We start from the raw sequence: 20,693 nt of genomic DNA on the forward strand, positions 1-20,693 counted from the left end.
GGTCCTCAACAGGGTGGGATGAAAACAGAAGGCTCGTCACGTCTTGTGCTCTGCTGCCCCCCAGCGACAGCTGTGCAGTCTACAAGGACTGAGGGAGAAAGAAAATGTGTGTGTGTGTGTGTGTGTGTGTGTGTGTGTGTGTGTGTGTGTGTGGTAGTTGGGGGGGAGCGTCTCACACACCCACTGCAGTGCCAGGTGGGAACACAAATGTGGACTCTCACAGGGACTGAGGAGGGTGTAAGGAGGGATTAGCTGTCTCAGTCAGTGGAATTTAGCTGTTTATTCTGTGGTTCCTTTTAGATCTACTGGTTCTTAGTGAACCTCGTTGTAACATGAGTCTCTAAAGTAAAAGGGTGTAGAGTGCAGCCCTCACTCTCTCGGGCAACCTACAAAAGGCGCTGACAGTGGCAGTGAAGGCACCAGAGCACGGAAGATGGCTCTGGGCCCGGGGTGGGGGGTTGGCACTGGCTGACCCCACTCTGGCAGCATTCATCTTGCTTCCCTGCTGTCCAGCCTCATCTCTCCTCCAAGAACAGGTTTCAGAGGAATCCTCCTTCTCTGAGAGGGTGTGTACCAGCCTCCTGGGGTGTGAGCTGCCTGTGGGGTTAGGGTTAGCCTTGGGGTAAAGCCTGGCCACGCTTCCTCCTCCAGGCACGGCGACTTGCAGAAGCGCAAAGCAGAGCTGGAGGAGCTAGAGAAAGAGCTGAGCACTGAGCGGGAGGCGCTGCAGCGGGAGCAGAGGACCAGCGCCATCGCCACAAGCGAGAACCAGAGGCTGCGAGGAGAGCTGGACAGGTGGGCACCCCAGCACCCCCACCCAGCCCCGGGAGTAGTGGCAGTGACACCCAGAGATGGGTCAGACCTGTCCTCTCTGGAAACTGCTGGGAGGAGGGAGGAGGCCTGTGAAGTCTTGTCCTGTGCTTTCACGACGTTGGCTAGATAAGGAGCCTCGGGCAGCAGGGGCGAGACGGCTGTACTCAGCCAGTATGGGGAAGGGTAGATCATGTGTCTAGATAAGCACGGTCACCTTCAGATGTAAGCCCAGCCCTCGGAGCCACTGTGGTACTCCGGATCCAGCAGCTTCACCTGTTCACTGGCGCTTGTTTGCAACCAGAGCCCCACTCTTTCACGGATCTTTTGTGGATGTGCGCAGAGTTCACAAAAAAACATTTGAGTCATTGGGCTCACCCAGCCGTCCTGTCCTGTTTCAGCCCTCCCACTGCAAGCAGAAGTCCTTCCAGGACCTACTTGGTGTTTGGCGTTTGAAGTCTTTACCTTGCTGGATAAAATAGCCTCAGGCATAGAGCTCAAGTTCGGTCTGTGTCCCTGAGTGCTGGGGCAGCATGTGCAGAGATTCGCCTGTGCGGAGGCGCAGTGCTGGAGGCCGTGTGTTACCTAGGACGCCTCTGAGCAGGCGTCACCGGAAACTGCAGCTCCACCTGTTGTAAACCTTGGGGAGCCGGGTGTTTTCCCTCCTAGCAAGGTTGAGGGGTCACTGATTCTGCGTTTGCAGCTGTTTAACAGACGTAGACTACTGGCTGCCATTCCTTTGACAGATGAGGAAGTCAGGTACTCAGATCAGGTACCACTGGAGGCTAAACCTTTGGTTAACAAGAGCAAGGGCTGAGTCCAGACCTTCTCTTGTTTCAAAGTCCGATGGGGGAAAACACTGCTTCCTTCCGCATCCTTGAGAGGTTTAGGAGCCCCTGGGTGAGCAGCAGGCCCAGCAAGCAGGGGGGAGGCACCGCCCCAGTGGGCACATACTGATACGGAGGCCTTGAACAGTCAGAAGGCCCTGGAGTGGACTGGAGCAGCCCCCTTGCGACCAGGTCATCCCTGTTTCTGTTCTCTCCGGGAAGCCAGGCGCCTGGACGCAGCTGGGCAACGTCTGCATTCCTAGATACTGACAGTGAACCTGCTCAAATCTGACTGGGTGACTAGAGAGTATCTCAGCACCTGGGGCTGAGGTGCGTGCGCCTACCTGTCTCTCGGGTCCTCAGAGATCAGGAGGGACCCACTTGCTCTCCTCAAACTCTCTTTAAGATTGATTTCTATATTTTAATTGTGTGAATCCGTGTGTGGGTATGTACACAAGAGTGCAGGTACTTGTGGAGGCCAGAGGTGCCAGGTCCTCCTCCAGCTGGAGTTTATACTTGGTGTGAGTGCCCTACCGGGGTGTTGGGCCCCGGGTCCTCGGCAAGATCAGTGTGTGCTCTTGACTTCCGAGCCACCTCTCCAGCCTGGGACTCGAGTTACTGAAAAGCTAGCTGACTTACGAGAGTTAGGGTGGCAATAATTGTAGCAGGTGTACATAATACCTTACCTCCGCATCCCATTTTATGATATCAGAGGTTAACGACCCCACAAAGTCAGGCACAGTGTTTTTTGTTTTACTCTATTTTCCCAATGACTAGCATTTCATATATTTTCTCACAAAAATATAATTAAATATGATTTCACTAGCTCTGATTAGTAAGCTAGGTTCACAATGCCAGGCGTAGTCTCTCTCTTGTTGTGTGGATCTTAAGTTCAACTAGAGAACTGTTGGTTGCTGCCAGCATGTACCACTGCACCTGTAGCCTTGGCTCTCTCTGTAGACCAGGCTGGCCTTGAACTCACATCGTACCCGCCTGCCTCTGCCTCCCCGCCCTGTTGGCTTAGTATTCCTACATGGCACACAGGACTTTGTGTGAGCTTGCACCATCTGCCACTGTCAGAACGGGTACAACCCCCCCCCCCCCACACACACACCCAGCTGCAGGCCTTTCTGTCTTTGGGATGCTTTCCAGCCCCTTTGCCCTGTTGGCTCTCCTCCCCTAGGGTCAGCTTCCTGCACCACCAGCTGAAAGGGGAGTACGAAGAGCTGCACGCCCACACCAAGGAGCTGAAAACCTCACTGAACAACTCCCAGCTGGAGCTGAACCGCTGGCAGGCACGCTTCGACGAGCTTAAGGAGCAGCACCAGAGCCTGGATATCTCTCTGACCAAGCTGGACAACCACTGTGAGGTGAGGCGCGGCTCTGGGCAGGTTTGTGATGGGCCGGAGCTCCTCCTGGGTGGCATCCATCCGTCCTTCAGGCCATGGCGGCACCATCTTTGGCCCCTCTTCATGTAAGGAGATAGCTACATGAACAAATTGCCTGGATTTGAGTGTGGCTACCTAGCTTGGCTCCTGCCATTGGGCGATCCAGCGGTTGGTGGCCCAGACCTGGGTCAGAAATGGCCATTATGGGAAGCAAAGCCCTCCTTTAGATAGTCTCAGAAGGACCCCACTGTGCAGAGAGTTTGAGGAGAGCAAGTGGGCCCCTCCTGATCTCTGAGGACCCCTGAGAGACAGGTAGGCGCACCTCAGCCCCAGGTGCTGAGATACTCTCTAGTCACCCAGCCAGATTTGAGCTGTCCGTGGAGGATGAAAGGACCTGGCTCAGCGCCCTATTGGGGAGGGTGGCACTGTCCAGGGAACCCATGTCCACTGGGGACTGTCACTGCAGGAGGTACACTAGGACTCTGTGTGTGTTTATATGTCTGTGTCCGTGTCTGTATACAGGTGTGTGTATGCGTGATTGTGTGTGTGTATGGCTAGTGCTTTTATCCACTGAGCCATTTCCTTGAACCTCAGAAATGTTCCTACAAAGGATTCCAGTTCTGCTCATCATATAATTGAAAAGAAAGGTAGATTTTGATCTTTTGATTAGTGGTGAAGTTAATGTTGTAATGTCAAGTGGGGTGAAGAGGAGGGAGGGAGGAGCATATTTTTTTTCCTGTGGCTTTCCTGTTAGCTCATTCCATCCTCAGTGAGGTACACAATGAATAGGACCTTCAAAGCCTGGGCCTTCCTGCTACATGACAGTACTGTCCTAAAACAAAGGTCTCTGAACTTCAGCCCACAGGCCGAACCTTCCCTGCCCCCTGTATCCACACAGCCCACGAACTAAAGAACGGCTTTTGTCATTTTTTTTTCTTCTTCTTTTTTTTTGAATTTTATTTTTTTCTTATCAGTTACATTTTATTAACTCTGTATCCCAGCTGTGGCTTTTGTCATTTTTAATGATTGGAGCTAAAAGTCAGAAGAATGATACTTGGTGTCTAGTGAAAATTGTGTGGAATTTGTGCCACTGTGTGCGAGTGAAGTTTCGTTGGGGAACAGCGGCTCTTAGGTTATCCACGGCTGCTTCAGAGCTACAAGGTCACAAAACACTAGATGGCTTGGAAGGCCCAAGGTGTTTATAAGTCTCTGGGTTTGGGCAGAAAAGCTGTCTTTCACAGCAGAGCTTTTCGTTGAATACACGAAAGCTACGTGGACAGTTTAGCACTTTGTAGCAGCTACCTTCTAAACAGTTCTTTCTTTCAATGAGATTATTTTTTCTTTTTCAGTGCTGGGGATGGCAGTGCTGTACCACTGAGCCACATCCTTGGCCCCGGTAAAATTAATTGTAATAACATATTTTACTTAACCAGTCGATCAAAAATATCACTTCAAATGTAATCTTACGTCTCCCCCTTTTCATACCGCGTTTTCAGCCTCTGCCGTGTGTCTTGTTTCACCCCTCAGTCCTTACGCCTGACCTGGGCTCTCGACAGCCAGGAGCTGCCAGTTGGCTGCAGGGTCGGGTGTGTGCGTCTAGGATGCAGTGCATCCCTGTGGCTCCTTCTCAGGTCCAGTGCGGACAGTACAGGGTTCCTCTCCACAGGTTGTCTGAGCCACTGCTGGTCTGTGTTTCAGCTGCTCTCCCGTCTCAAGGGGAACCTAGAGGAGGAGAATCATCACCTGCTGAGCCAGATCCAGCTGCTGAACCGGCAGAACCAGATACTCCTGGAACAGAACATGGAGAACCAGGAGCAGTACCACGAGGAACAGAAGCAGTACATGTAAGCAGGCTCTGGTGTGTCCGTAAAGGGCCCCTGGACCGCTGTCCCCAGCCCCCACAGTATGCAGTCCTCCCTCGGCCTCCGGATGTCCTGTCTTCTCCCCGGATATGCCTGTCACTCTCAGGACAGAGAATAGCCCCTAGACATTAGGGCTTGGAGGGTTGGAGATGGAACTATACCATTTTATGGAATGTTCTAGATTTCTGGAAGAGGTGGAGGTCGCCTTGCGCCTGTGTGAGGTTTCCTGCTCTCGTGTGTGGGTGCACATGTGTGGGGAGAGGGTATATGTGCATATCTATGTGCATGTGGAGGTCAGAGGTCAACCTTGAGTGTCATTTGAGACAAGGTCCCCCATCAGCATGTAACTTCCTGGTTAGGCTGGGTGGTCTGGCCAGCGAGCTCCCAGATCCTCCTATCTCTTTCCTGTTGGGATTACAAAGGCACTGCACTGTGCCTGGCTTTTTATGTGGCTCCTGGGGATCGAACTCAGGTCCTCACATGCCTCCATGGCAGTTATTTTGCCAACTGAGCTATATCTCCTCTACCCGTATTTGCTGCTTCTGTCACGAAGCGCTGGAAGGCCTCTCATTACTTCTAGACTTGAGTTCATCTGTAGCAATAGGCATCCAGCGCCTCTTTGTAGAAATAGGCAATGACCATGTGTCCCAGGGCAGGAGCTCAGATTGAAAGCTGAGAGTCAGTTTTTCTCTCCTAGGGAGATCATTGGTGATGGTTTTTGCATTAGACAGTTTCTATGTCAGGCTGTGGCTTGGCATATTTCTCAGCTTGTTCCAAGCAGCATTTGAACTATTGGTACCTTGTCTCAGAGTGCAGGCCTGGACTCTGCTTCAGCAGTGAAGGAAGCTGAGCAGTTACTGCCTATGTCCTGACTTTCCCATGAGGAAGTTGTAGGGTCTGAACCAGCTCCCCAAGAGTCCCAACAAGGGTAACAGACACCCCAGGGAGCAGTTTGGGGCGGCCAGTGGCTTGCTGTGGTATTACGGGCGTGAGCTGGTTTCCACCATTTAGAAACAGATTTGCTTCAGCCCCTGAGCTTCTGGCTTTTCAAACAGTCACCATACCCAGCTGCCCTGCCGGGACTGGCTGCCCAGGGCGTGCTCAGACTTGTCACAGGCCCCATTCTTTGGCGTTTAGCCTGCTGCCTTCTCTACACGTCCCCTGAAAGCAGTTTGCCTCACAGGCTGTTCCCAGGCCCCAGGGTGCCTTTGGTGCTCTGGCACTTGCCACCTCAGTGCCCACGTGTTAATATGCCTGGTGCCATTGTTACACTATAAATTGTTTGCATCAGGCCAGCGGTGCCTGGTGCCCTACAGTTTGGCCTACTTGGGAAATCATAGCATTTCCAAGCACAAGTTCTCACGTTGCTCTCCTGAGCCCACTTAGCCATATCCCAGGCACTTTGAGAGCATTCATGGGTGGGTTTTTGTTTGGTTTTGTTTGCTTTGTTTTGAATTTTTAAGATAAGATCTCACTTTTTAGCTTTGGCTAGACCTGAACTTATAATATAGACCAGCTGACTTTGAATTCAAAGAGAGTCACGTGCCTGTGCCTCGTGGGGTGCTGGGATTAGCTGGATTCATAACTGGTACTGTTGGTCATAACTGCCCAGGTCAGCGACCAGTATGGGGACACGCACCCTCAGGTCTGAGTCTAGAACTGATTTCTAACCTAAGTAGGGCTGGTCAGTACACTCGCTTGTTTGTTTAAACAATTGCTGTCCTTTACCTTCTGTTCACAGAGACAAGTTAAATGTTTTAAGGAGACACAAGGAAAAACTGGAAGAAAAGATAATGGATCAGTACAAGTTCTATGACCCTGCTCCAAAGAAGTGAGTGGATCTAAGATTGGTGAGGTGTAGTGATCATAGTCAGCTTAGCTGAGAGACGGGACAGCCTGGGCGGTGTCAGACAGGACCAGCCCTGTGCCTGTGCTTACAGATACCCCCACGGCATTTAACACAGCTCCTCATGTGGTGATGGCCCCCAACCATAAATTTATTTCGATGCTACTTCATAACTGATTTTGCTACTGTTAATGAATTGTAACGTTTATCTCTGAGATGTGGGCTTTCTGATATCTGATCCCAAAGGGGTTACTTGAGAACAGCTGCCCATAAGGCAAAGAAGTTACAGCCCCACCCTGTGTACCCCAGCTTGTCCTGTGAGGGGTGTCGAATGCCAGCCAGCCCTGATGAGACACAGGGTCGACTCACCCGTGAGCCCCGAGAAGAGGCAGGAAGCTGTGAGGCAGAGCCATGAGTGGCGCGGTTGCCTCATCAGAGCTCTAACATGACGTGGACAGCACATCGATGGTCCTGTAAAGGGAAGGGATCATGGGCAGAAGATCTGCCTGGGTCCCCCAGTTTTCAGTTGAGGGGTGCACGTTGGCCTTATTCTCTCTGTAGACACAGACCCTCTGGGATGGCTTCTTACAAGCAGTGATCCAGGGTTGTGGGGCTAGCTCGGTACCTGTAGTAGGCCGCCATTTCCTGTAGTACTTCCCCTGGTATCTGATCTGAGCCTGGAGAGCCGTCCTTATGGCCAGGCCGTGGAGTTGAAGTCACCAACGGGAACTTGTTGGTGCTGTGATGAGGAGTGGGAGTGACAGGTGAAGGGCTGGTGCAGCGGCCACCCCTCCAGATACCTCAGAATGCCTTCGGTTTCTAACTAGCCGCACTTCTTCAGTTCCCTTTAACCCACGCACCATGTGCCGGGGCTTGCTAATGCCAGGAACACAGTCAGTGGGCACTAGCCATGTCATCGGTTAACTTGAACAGGTAATGCCTGTAAAAATGACTTTCACGGGGGCAAAAACATGAACATTAGTCAGTACAGCCCCTGCACATCAGTGATAATTAAGTGTGCTGGTTAAGTGCTCTTTTTCCGGAAGAACAGCATGGGTTCCTGACCCCACATAACCTTCTGCTACTGCACAGCCTGCACCCAAGAATTAGGCTCCTCAGTCCCAGGCCTCAGGTGTACGGGGATGGGCATGACAGTGCTCATGAGCACCATCCTCTTTTCTCGAGGGTCCCGGGATGGAACGTGGGGCCTTGTGAATGCTAGGCAAGAGCCCTGCCTCTGAGCCACACCACCCAGTGCCACTGTTTGCCTCTGTGAGCCCGCATTGTGACTTCCTAACACTCTCCTAATTAGGAAGAACCACTGGATCGGAGCCAAAGCCCTAGTCAGACTTATCAAGCCAAAGAAAGAAGGTTCCAGAGAACGGTTGAAATCCACTACAGATAGCCCCGCCTGCCAGCTGGAGCCCTCAGACCCTGCCTCGCCACCTGCATCTCAGGGTCTCCGAGCACAGACGGAGAACTCTGACAACCCGCCACCCGGCTCCAGCTGTGCAGAAGAACGCGACACCCACAACGGGCCCCTGGGGAAAGGTAGGTGCAGCTGCCAGATGTGGCAGGGGTAGGATAGAGGCTCTGAGCGGCCTACTCACTGATGCGGTATGCCATGCCTCTGTGCGAATGTGATGGTATTCGTGCCATGTGAGTGTGGCCCCACCTGGGCGCCTCTCCAAGCCCGGCTCTGCTATGGCCGTGTTGCCCAGAGACCTGCTTAACTTTAGGATGGGAAGCACCATCCATTACATGGGCTAGTTGGTTATTTGAACATCCAAAGTTGATCCTAGGTCAGGCACCCTGGGGAGGCAGCAGCAGCTCATGTGTTTGGGGGTCCCTCGGATGTGTCAAAGGTTACGGCTGGCTCTTTTTTATACAGTGATCCGGCGTGTGTTTACCACATTTCCCACATGCCCAGTTTCAGAAAGTTCTGGGTGGCTGTCCCCTTATCATTTGTGAGGCTCCTTGGTTTATTCTCCACACGAGATTTGTATTTGAGTCCTGTAGCCTTGGGACACTGGGTGTCTCTTCCCTGAGGGTTGCATTTGGAATTGGCCAGGGTCTCTGAAGTAAGAGCAGGAACAGAGTCTTCTGTGCTGTGGCTCATCATTGTCTCAGGCCAGATGAATGGCACATGACGCTGCCACTGGTGAGACTCTACTAATTGGGAAGCACCACTGGTTCTTCTCACTGGTGAGAGGTGAATGGCATCTCCAGTCTTTACAGCACCTCCAGGGTGTTTTGCCATATTCCTCTGCAGCAAGAATCTCATCTAAAAGGTACGCTGTTGGGAGATGGAGCGATGGCTTGGCAGTAGAGAGCTGCTCTCGCAGAGGTACGAGCCCAGCCCCACATGGCAGCTCACAGCCATCTCTAACTTCAGCTCCAGGGATCCAGTGCCTCGGGCCTACCTCCACAGGCACTCATGTACATGGTGTACTTAGATACATGCAGGCACAGTCACACACTGGAACTAAAAACAAATACTTTATTTTTAATTTCGGTTTTTTTTAGGATGAGCTTTTCCTGTGTAGCTCTGGCTGTCCTGGAACTTACTCTGAACACTTTTGAAGCTGGGTTCAAATTTCAGATCTGTTACTGGTTATCAAAATGACCATCCTAGAATCTGAAATTCAAGTTACCTTAAACACTGTGAAAAGTTCAAGTTTACTTTTTACTGTTTTGGGGGGAGAATGAGGGGTGGGTTTTTTATTCCACACCTTCACCCCGAGTAACTTAAATTTCTATCAAAGACACCCGAACTTTCTGAGCATGTCGGGGAGCCCAGTGCTCTTGGGCTGACGGAACACTGAGAACAAGTAACAAGTGCCCTCTGGGTGTGGGTTGTGCCACACTCACCACCGCAAGTACTTGTGCTGTCTGGACTGTGGGGGGGTGCACGCACCTGCTCCGTTCTTAATGGGGGTGGGAATTGGTGGAAGGTGTGCCAGCGCTGAAGTCACAGTGGGAGCACTTAACCTTTGAGACAGGGTCTTGTCTGAACTCATTATATAACCCAGACAGGCTGCGAACTCATGACAATCCTCCTGCCTCAGCTTCTTGAGTCCTGGGAGTACAGGTGAGAGCCACAGCTAATTTAGCCAATTTCTTACAACCAGAGAGGACCTGTTACTTCCGGTTTCCATACTGGCAGTTTTGTTTTGTTTTTGTTTTCCTAAACAGTTCCCATTTCAGTCTGTGTTTCTTTGTGTTGAATGAATTAGCTATGCTCAGTTTTATAAAGAAAATTTTCAGAAGCCCTGTCATGATAGCACACTCTTTTAGTCCCAGCACTGGGGAGGCGAGGCAAGCAGATCTCTTGAGTTTGAGGCCAGCCTGGTTTACAGAGTGAGTTCCAGGACAGCCAGGGCCACACAGAGAAACCCTGTCTGAGAAGGGCTGGGGAGCAAGAAAGAAAACATTCAGAGAAGAAATGTCTACCTACTCCAGACTGGGAGCTGAGTAACCTTTGAACTATTTTGCACAGCCTTAGTCTCATCTAATCCCTCACAGCCTATGAGGCGGACATCAATCATTACTGTCTGTTTTTTATGTTATCTAGTTAGTTTTTAGAAGATGGTCTTGTGAAGGTAACCCAGGTACTGTTTGTTTTAATGCTGAGGAGGTGAGCCTCAAGTGAAAGTAGCTTGGGTCCCTGCACATCCGAACAGTCTGGCTATGTTCTGTTTAATGCTTCCCTCAACCATGGCCACTAACCTAGGACTCTTAATCTATAGTGTGGGATTTGACCTCTAGGTGGTGCTATAGCAAAAGAAATAGAGACTCTGGTCTCTACTAAAGCAGGTATCTGTTGGTTCAGTTCATACCACTGAAAGGTATGTTCAGGAGCTTAGATCAGTTGCCTGCTTTGTGGTGTCTCTACTTTAAAGGCCAAGGAGTGGAGGATGTGGGGGTATCTGAAAGATCATAATTCTTCCAGGTCTTAGAGGGTTGGGATGTGAAAAAGACATTTTAGTGCTTTTGAACTCATCTTGCCAAAAGAGGTGATTTTTGAATTATAGACTGTGGGTACTTCAGGTAGACTGTACCCTGACAGTGGGCCAGCATATCCTTAGGTATGTCCAGTGCCTGGAGTGGGAACAGGAGCTGTGTGTGAGCTGAGTCGTCAGGGAGCCTGTCATTAAAGTGAATGAGTAAGAGAGCCTGGCCACTGTGTTAATAAGCATTCTTACTCAATAAATTTAACACACTAAAATGGAAAAATCATCCAAACCAGTGTCTCCTGGGGCAGCGTACATTTCTGATGTGCTTTGTGAATGATGGTTAGCACCAGGGTGCCACTAAATTAAATTGAGTCAGAGCATAAATGGCTCTGACCTCTGTACTGGGCGTTGGTTGGACAGGATTCTGCTTTCCTAAGTCCACTTTGCTAACTTAGACTCATTTGTGATTATTGTTCATTTCATTTGGTTTTTTTTTTCTTCCCCTTTTTCTTCCTATCACAATAATAACAATTTAGCAGCTCAGCGCAAAAAGAGCCCTTTTTTGAGAAGCAAAAGCAAGGACAAAGACAAGTCCCCATCGGGCCACCCAGCTCTCTCTAAGCGCCTGCGGTTCTGGTCTTCCTCTGACATCCCATCTTCCCCTAACGAGTCTGTCTCTCTGTCGGACATTGGAGATTTCTGATCCCTCCCTTTACCATGTGTCTGCCTCATGTGTCCCTCCTTCATTCCTGAAATTCAACCAGCCAACCAAAAGAAGTTAGTCCCTAAAGGCCACTTGGTCCCTAGTGGACCCCTGTTCCTCATCCCAGTTCCAAAGTAGCCATCGTGGATTCTGATTGCAAAATAGAAGATGAGTTGTCATGCTCCCTGGACCATTTCTTCAGCACAGCACAGTTTTAGGGGACCCTCAGGATGTACGTGCACTTACTTGTCCTTGGGCCAGGAGATCCGTGCTAAGTAAGTGAAGAGGCTTTGTGTTCCTCCCCCTCCTGCGTCTGCAAGCTTCTGTCATGCCCGTGTGCAAAGCGGAAGTGGCCAGTTGTCTAAGCTATGCTTCCTAAAATATCCACCAGCGAGTGAACCACCTTTCTAAAGGTTTGTTTACAAGCAGCTAGAGCTTGTTCCCTCTCTTTGTCAGAATACAGAGTTACTGCCTTCTGCTCCGGAGCCCCCAGTTCTGTGTTGACTGCTCTGCTTGAGCATTTTGAATCACTGAACTGATTTTTACCAGCCAGACAGAAGTTTTATGACTGTTGTGATTCTCTAACATCTTGGATGGTGAAATCAAAACCATAGTGGACAGAAAGTATATCAGGATATACGTCACACCCAGAGCAGGGGAAGATGGTGACCAGAGAGGTCACTACCCCCCACTGTCATGTTTCCACCTTGAGCCATTTCTACACCCCAGCTCTGTGATTTGGGCCATGGCCCCCAGGCTCCTATATGTGTTTTATATATTCTCCCTTAAAGTGACTCACTATCTGCAGGTCACTTTAAAAGGAAAAGTTATTGCCAACACTGTGCTGCACAAGGAAAACAAGTGTCACCATAGAAATCAGGTGACCATAATGCACCTGTAACTATGACAGTGTTAAAGATTGTTTATCATTGCCCCTGACTTCAGCTTGTGACCCTGTCTTTAAGAACTCTAAGTCATAAAGGCTCCTGGTCCCAGAGTCTGTCCTCCTTGCATGCTGTTGGAATTGTGCTAGTCTCTGGTACTCATGCTAACTGTTCGCTCATCTCCCCTCCCCTCTGGACCTTCATTGCCACCTAACATACAGGAAGACCTCGACACTGGTCATTCTGCCAGACTTGTGTCTTGCTTCTCATCAGAGCATTCCTCCAGAGTTCAGATCCCTCTTTCTGTTCAAATCTAAGATCTGGGCATGGAAACCTCACAGAGAAGAGCCCATATGCCTATGCATAGGCATTGCACAAAAGGCCTGGCCAGCTGTTAGGAATATTCCCACGTTTTTATTTTGTTTGTTTGGGGTACTGGGGTTCACACCCTGGGTCTTCCACATGCCGTGCAGGCCCCCTCCCACCAATGCTATGTCATCAGCCCTCCCTGCTCATTTATATCTTGTATCTGGAGATCCCAGATTTATTCCTATTTGATTTTCTCGTTATTTGGGTGAGTTTTGTTTTTTGGGTATTTTTTGTTTGGTTGTTTTTGTTGGTTTTTTTTTTTGGGGGGAGCCACTTTTTTAAAATACTATTTAATTTCAATAGGTATATGTTTCCAGCAGAAAACTAACCCTGTTTAAAAGCATAAGATGCAGGGTGAAAACCACCTTGTGGAAAGTTGCTGGGTTTTGTTTTTGCTTGATTTGTTTTGTTTTTCTGAGAACAAACGATTGTGAGCTTGGCAGCAGACTTCTTTTTGACACCACATGGAATCCAGTTGTCAGGGTCCTCAGCACCTCAGTGACAAGTGTGAGAAGATATCTGTCCATACTTGCTTGGGCTGTTGAGACAGGGCATGGAGTTCTGTACAGGATCACAGCAAACCGACCTTTGGACCATCCAACCTTTTAGTTATCCTCTTGAGTTTGTTCCTTCTCCGCCAGTCCCCCTAACGCTAACCATGTGGCCCTTGTGCCCTCCTACTATCAGCTGCAGCTGGAAGGCCAGCCAGCTCATGTGTCTGTGGTCTGTGTGCCCTGCTGCACCTGCTTTGGGCCTCCGTGTGCTCGCCCATCCTTGGCATGGGCTTACAACCTCATTTCTCGATGTCTTCTGCCCCAGGCTCCGGGGATCTAAAATCAAAGCGAGGGTCCCCACGAGGAGGCAGTGTTGACCACACAGACACCTCCGCTGACCCAGCTGTGAAGTCCTGGCCCTCGGAGCCTGGCTCCCGGACTTTTTCAACCTCAGCCATCATGGCAGCCCCTTCCAGCTCCACTCCTGTCCCCAAGCACCTAGGCCGCACCAAAGGTGAGTATGACCCCTCTAAAGGGTGAGCTCTGGGCCTGAGCCCTCCTAAAGACCAGACGTATGAGCAGAAGCGAGAAGCTGATGAAGACTTCCAAGTCACAAGTTGGCGCAAGCCTTGTCTCTACTTGCCAGCCAAGTGTCTTTGGATAAATAATTCAACCATCAGTAGGCCTAAGTACCAGGAGAAAAGCCTCAGAGTCTAGCAGCAGCAGCAGCAACAGCAGCGTTCAGGCCTCTGTGGCACCAGAGCTGGGCCAACACCAGGCAGCTCCCTGGAGTCAGGAGGTATTTTCTCTAGAAGAGATGATTGAGAGGGTCTCTAACCCAGAAGCCCGTTGACAGAACTGAGGGCAGATGTTGAAACGTAACAAAAACAGCAGCAGCAGTGAAGGACTTGCAGATCTGCTGTATCCTAGAGCTCCAGTGGCTACATGTGTTCATACCTGAGGCACGAAACTGATAGCCTATGAGTCTCATTATATGGAGAAATTCCAGGCCAGTTGGCGTGGTCAGATGTTGTCATATAAACCCATACAAGGTCAAGGATTCTGTGGACACCCAAGAAGAGCCTGCAGCCCCAAACTGAGGGAAAAGAAAAAAAAACAATGCAAAAGTCAGTGGCATAAACTGGGGTGTTAGGAAGGATGGATATGAAAATGCTAAAAATGCCTAACAGTGATAAGAAAAGTTTCTGTGTTCGTGAAACAAGAACAGGATGCTATGAAAGAAATGATGGCAAGAGGGAAGCATTTGAAAATCTAAAGTAGGTAAACAAAAGGAAAAGAAAACCTAAACAGCCATCCCTCTAATTGACAATAGATTAAAAAGAAAGAAGGAAGGAAAGAAGAGAAAGACAGACCAAAACCAGCTGAGTATGATTGCTTCTTCAGGGCTAGGACTATACACTCAGCCCTGGAAGGCTCAGGCATGCACAGCCTTGATGCCATCAGTAGAATACAAGCAACGCACATGTCCCTAAACTTAGGAACCCTCACAGTCTGGACAGTTGCTGCCAATGGGTAGGTATCTGGTTTTAATATGGAGGCCTTGTCTTTTCAGAGGGAACCCCACATTCAGTGCTCAGATAGGAACTGGCAAGCTTGGTGGCTGGCTGGAGGCTTCCCCGACTAATGTGTTGGGAGCTGAGAGTGCAAGGCTTTCTCGCCCTTGAATTCCACCTTGTGTGACGGGTCCCACTTTGTTCTCCTTTTCCTTTCCTTTCCTCCTGCCACCTGTTGGTAATGTGGTCCCTAAAGAGGAATTGTTTTCCTGCCCTCTGCCTTTGGGGGTAGAAAGGTTCCTGGGGCACTAGACCATCAGCTCCTTTACCTGGTCCTGAGGCCAGAGCTCACATTTATCTTCTAGCCCTTCTTGCACAGACCCAAGTGGACTTAAAGTTAAGTGGAATGAGCAAGTGCCTCAGCCTGCCTCCTCTTCCCAGCTAGAGAGATGAGTGGAGGCACCATTCACACCACCTCCCTCCCTTACCCCAAGGACTGGACCCTGCTGTGAATTGGGGGCTAAAGGCACAAGTTGGTCTTGCAGCCAGGGACTTAGGTTTCCCTGGAGGTTTTAGGCATCCTAGAACCCTAATACATTAACTTTATTCTCACCTTAGGTTGCAATTCTGAGGACAACCTCTGCGAGCTACCCGCAGAGCCGGAGGGCCTCCACCACAGGCAGCAGGGTGAGTGGCTGAGCGGTATTTGTTGGGTTTTGTCAATAGCACTTGGCGTTTAAGCTAAGTGTGGAAGTCATGGGACCCTAACACGCAAAAGAGTTGAAGGTGGGATGGTTATGATGGACGCAGGGATGGAGGGCTGCAGCCTTCTCTGCCCTGCCCAAGAGCCTCACCACACAACTCTCACTTGGCATCCTCTATAGGTAGGGGACTCGTGGCCCCTACAAGCCCCAGGTTCTGGAAACTCTTGACATGGCTTACCTGCTCTACAACACCCTCCAGGTGTGTCAGGGAGTGCTGGGGATCAATGCAGGGGTTTGTTTTGGGAAGGCCAGCACTCTGTTCTTGCTCAGAATACTTATGTTGGCTCATTTGTACACACACACAAAACAGGCAAATAAATTCTTTAAAAGGAGGAATGTTTAAAAATACAGGAAAGAGTGTGATGGCGCAGTGGGTAAAGGCACCTGCCACCAAGCTTGATGGCCTGAGTTCGGTCCCAGAATCCACATGGTAAAGGAGAGAACCAGCTTCTGCAAGTTGTCCTCTGACCTCTGTGTGTGTACACATGTGCGCATGCAAACGCACACCCCACACTAGATAAACAAATGCTTAAAAAAAGCCCTAGAAGTGTAGGAAGAGATTCCTTAGGAGGGAAATGTGGGCAGGTTTACATGGGTTCAGTTTATGTCTGATGCGCTCAGTAGTTGAGCAGCCATCGTTACGTCCTACCCACTGTTGAGAGTGATGGTGTTGACATTAGTTATTTATGATCTGTAAGTAAAGACACTTTAATGAGGCCTCTTGACCCAGGAGCCCAGAATGGGGGACCCTGTAGTAGGAAGGGGGTCCTTCCAAGTGCACCAGCTCACTGAATAGCCACTTTGGTGCCTGGCCACAGGGTCTTTCTTTCTTTCTTTCTTTCTTTCTTTCTTTCTTTCTTTCTTTCTTTCTTTCTTTTTCTTTCTTCCTTTCTTTCTTCTTTCTTTTTTTTTTTTTTTGGTTTATGTGATTTTTTTTAACTTTTATTAGTTATACTTTATTCACTTTGTATCCCCCCCATAAACCCCTTCCTCCTCCCCTCCTAATCCCACCCTCCCTCCCCCTTCTTGCTTGCCCCTCCCAAGTCCACTGATAGGGGAGGTCCCCATCTCCTTCCTTCTGATCCTAGTCTATCAGATCTCATCAGGAGTGGCTGCATTGTCATCTTCTGTGGCCTGGTAAGGCTGCTCCCCCCTCAGGGGGAGGTAATGAAAGAGCAGGCCAATCAGATTATGTCAGAGGCAGTCCTGTTCCCATTACTATGGAACCCACTTGGACACTGAACTACCATGGGCTACATCTGTGCAGGGGTTCTAGGTTATCTCCATGCATGGTACTTGGTTGGAGTATGAGTCTCTGGAAAGATCCCTGTGTTCAAATTTTCTGGTTCTGTTGCTCTCCTTGTGGAGTTCCTGTCCTCTGCAGATCTTACTACTTCCCACTTCTTTCATAAGATTCCATGCACTCTGCCCAACAGTTGGCCATAAGTCTCAGCATCTGCTTTGATAGTCTGCAGGGCAGAGCCTTTCAGAGGCCCTCTGTGGCAGGTTCCTAACTTGTTTCCTGTTTTCTTCTTCTTCTGATATCTATCCTCTTTGCCTTTCGGGATGGGGATTGAGCATTTTAGTCAAGAGTCCTCCCTCTTGATTAGTTTCTTTAGATGTACAGATTTTAGTAGGTTTATTCTATATTATATGTCTATATGAGTGAATATATACCATGTGTGTCTTTCTGTTTCTGGGACAGCTCACTCAGGATGATCCTTTCCAGTTCCCACCATTTATCTGCAAATTTCATGATTTCCTTGTTTTTCATTGCTGAGTAATATTCCATTGTGTAGCTGTACCACAGTTTCTACAGACTGGGAAAGAATCTTCACCAACCCTTTATATGACAGAGGGCTAATATCCAGTATATATAAAGAACTAAAGAAGCTGAAAAACAACAAACCAAGTAATCCAATTAAAAAAATGGGGAACAGAGCTAAACAGAATTCTCAATAGAGGAATATCGAATGGCAGAGAAACACTTAAAGAAATGCTCAACCTCATTAGCCATCAGGGATATGCAAATCAAAACGACCCTGAGATTTCACCTTACACTCATCAGAATGGCCAAGATGAAAAACTCAAGTGACAACACATGCTGGAGAGGATGTGGAGAAAGGGGAACCCTCCTCCACTGCTGGTGGGAATGTAAACTTGTAAACCACTCTGGAAATCAATCTGGTGCTTTCTCAGACAACTAGGAATAGAGCTTCCTCAAGATCCAGCTGTACCACTCCTAGACATATATCGAAAAGAGGCTCAAGTACACAGTAAGGACATTTGCTCAACTATGTTTGTAGCAGCTTTATTTGTAATAGCCAGAAGCTGGAAACAGCCCAGATGCCCCTCGACTGAAGAGTGGATACAGAAATTGTGGTACATCTACACAATGGAATATTACTCAGCAATGAAAAACGAGGGTTTTTCATACACTTCCCAACTCCTCTAATATCTCTGGTTGGTGTATGGAATAAACCAAATTTGTTTTTGTTTTTAAGTGAACACAGGGTAGCAGGGTTGGTGGATCATCTCAGCTTTCAGGAGGCTCAGACAAGGGAATTGTGAGTTCAAGGCTACCCTACGTTACCCCGTAAGGCATTAATTCAAAATGAAATAAAATATAAATGAAAAACAGGGGTGCTTGGGCAGATTGTGTTGTCTCTCCCCTTTGGTGCCTGTTACAGAGCAGCCTGCACTTGTCTCTGACTGTCCCTCTTCGTCCAGTACTGCTCCCAAACTCCAAGTCTTTTTTTTGGCTCATCCTAGGACAGGCGGTCTCTGAGGTCCAACTTTGGGCTTGCCCAGGGGAGCCCTTATCTACTCTTCGTACTAGAATTCTGTGGTGTGGCCTGTTCTGTCACAGCGAGCCTGCTGAGTGCTGTGCCCAACTTTCTGGTGCTGAAGCCAGTTGCCTCGGAAGGTTGTATGCAGCATCCTGCAGCCTTCTTGGCTGCGGGCACTGGCCTGAGCTTGCGTGGAATCACTTTAATTGTTTTTTTCCTTGGGTCGGATGTTAAATTAACCCAGGATCTACCTGGCTGTTGACTCTTTGTATTAAATATGGCCGTTTCCCCCTCAGCATCTCGGCCAAACAGCTTGGAGAGCAGTAGGAACACATCCAGCAGCAGCTCACCCCTGAGCCTCAAAGGTAAGGCCCTGGCCCGGGAACACTTGGGATCATTTATTTGGGCTTTCAGCTCTGGGCTCATACCATTCTTACCATACAGAGTCTGCATAGCTTGCAGGGCTTGAGACACGCTCTGGTCATGGGCGGGGCACCAAGGTTTCTAGCACAGGCTAGGTTGCTTGGAGCAAATTAGGGCTCGAATCCTTTTTTTCCCCTGCCTGCCCCAAGGATGTGGGTGAGTCATGGATCCTCTGGGTCCCAGCGATGTGGTTAGGGACAGGGACCAGTGTTCTTTCCCACTCAGAACTGAGAATAAATGTGATTTTTTTTTTATGAGGTTTGTATCCCAGGCTGGTTTTCAGCTCACTTTATAGTGGAAACCACAGCATCCCTCGATGTGATGCTGGGGCTCTAACCCAGACTCCAGGCACATTAGCCAAGCACTCTGACAAATGAGGGGCATCCCCAGGCCAAATCCGGTTTTTTTAAAACAGAAAATTTAAATTTTAAGGGTTTTACTTCAGGTCTGCTTTCATGAAGTTCCCATTTGGAGAGGACATAGGCTGTCACATGACCTTATTGCTTGAGACTAAACTTCACTGAGATTTTCTTCTGCGCTTCTACATGCTTGACTGCAGGAGCATGTCAGGATTAGTAATTTAAACTTCACTGACCGCTTCAGCAGCACTCGTGGAACAATGCCGAAGAGATGGCCATGATTTCTGAGCAAGGATGATATGCACGAGGCATCCCCTATTTCTGCACCGGGCTTATTGCTCAGCGTGACCCTTATACCTCAACACACACACACTTTCCACCCAGGGTTTCTATATTTTGTGGCACAAAGAAAATTGTTAGTCCCAGCAGGATGGATGGATATATGTATACACACACACAATGTCTTAAGATTAGAAAAATAAGGCTGGGGATATAGCTCAGTTGATGGAGTGTTGGCTTAACGTGCTTGAAGCCCTGAATTCAGCCCCCGGTGCTGTGTAAACTGGGTGCAGGCCTGTAATCCCAGCACCTGGGAGGTAAAGGTTGGAGGATTGTAAGTTCAAGGTCTCCAGCAAGTTTTAAGCCATCCTGGGCAACATGAGGTGTAGAGTTTGGTTTGGTTTGGTTTTTAATACATACATACATCATGCCTGCTGCCTAGGAGATGGGAAACATTTTTAAAAATGTATTCTGAAATCTTAGTGAACATTTTCTACGTTTCCTTTTCATCACTTTAAGAGTAAAGTGTTAATGGCTGCAGAAGGAATCAGCTGAACAGGAGTGGTGCCAGGGCTTAGGGCAGTTTTTCTCAGTCGGGATGGTTTTAGGTAAGCTGCGGGGGGCAGGCGAGGGCCAAGACTGATCTGTGCTGCCATGTTGCCCTACAGGTTCCTCTGACCATCTGCACAGCCGCTGTGAGAGCTTCAGCAGCGCAGACCTGATCCCCAGCAGGGACCTCACCACACTGTCTCGAGATGCCAGCACCCCAGGGCGTGGCGTTCTCGGCCGCCATGAGTACCCTCCACCCCGGAATGGGCCTGTCCTCCAGGAGAGTATGCAGAAGAGGGGTGCTCCAGCCCACACTGGGGTGCGGCCCCGCTCGGCCTCTCCCAGCAGTGAGATGGTCACCTTGGAGGAATTTTTAGAGGAGAGTAACCGCAGCTCTCCCGCCCACGTGAGTGCTCGACCAGGCAGGAGCCAGTGGTGCAGGGAGGCGCGGCAGGGCTGGCCTGGCTGTGGCAGGGTATTGAGTGTTGCTGTGAGATGGCCCTCAGGCCCCAGGCAGCAGGTGCTGCTTTGCTCTCAGAAGCTGAGCTAGTGTAGCCAGTGGCCAGCACCCGTGGGCAGGGTTGGGTCTCACGCTGGATTTGTGACAGTTCTCTGATGCTGCCCATCTCCAGCAGCCACTGGAAATGTGCAAGAGTCTTCAAAGGGCCACAGAGTAACATTTTAGATCCCTGGGCCTGTGGTAGTTTTGTTACAACTCTCTCTTTGCTATAGAGAATTCAAGCTTCAGCTATGTCTGGCACAGCTGTGCTTGCATGCAGAGACACTTTAATTCTATGTGACTTTCACATGCCATGATGTAACTGAGAAGGGTGTGTGTGTGTGTGTGTGTGTGTGTGTGTGTGTGTGTGTGTGTGTG

The 20,693-nt window shown here is 49.4% G+C and overlaps 1 protein-coding gene across 3 annotated transcripts in view; it reads left to right on the forward strand.

The window, feature by feature from the left end:
• The window catches only part of Ccdc88c (coiled-coil domain containing 88C), a 115,839-nt gene that overhangs the window by 92,163 nt on the left and 2,983 nt on the right, over positions 1-20,693 (forward strand). For 2 of the 3 annotated variants that reach the window (XM_055592929.1, XM_055592930.1), the window contains 9 exons: positions 652-795; positions 2,821-3,007; positions 4,724-4,869; positions 6,629-6,718; positions 8,046-8,284; positions 13,465-13,653; positions 15,272-15,340; positions 18,503-18,571; positions 19,936-20,222. In XM_055592929.1, coding sequence (XP_055448904.1) covers positions 652-795; positions 2,821-3,007; positions 4,724-4,869; positions 6,629-6,718; positions 8,046-8,284; positions 13,465-13,653; positions 15,272-15,340; positions 18,503-18,571; positions 19,936-20,222 — 1,420 coding nt within the window. Of the gene's footprint in view, positions 1-651; positions 796-2,820; positions 3,008-4,723; positions 4,870-6,628; positions 6,719-8,045; positions 8,285-11,225; positions 11,573-13,464; positions 13,654-15,271; positions 15,341-18,502; positions 18,572-19,935; positions 20,223-20,693 lie in introns of those variants that run through there. The other variant, XM_055592931.1, reaches the window with a different exon arrangement.

This window comes from Psammomys obesus, unplaced genomic scaffold (assembly GCF_907164565.1).
Source record: "Psammomys obesus unplaced genomic scaffold, mPsaObe1.curated_primary_1811, whole genome shotgun sequence".
NCBI lineage: Eukaryota > Metazoa > Chordata > Mammalia > Rodentia > Muridae > Psammomys > Psammomys obesus.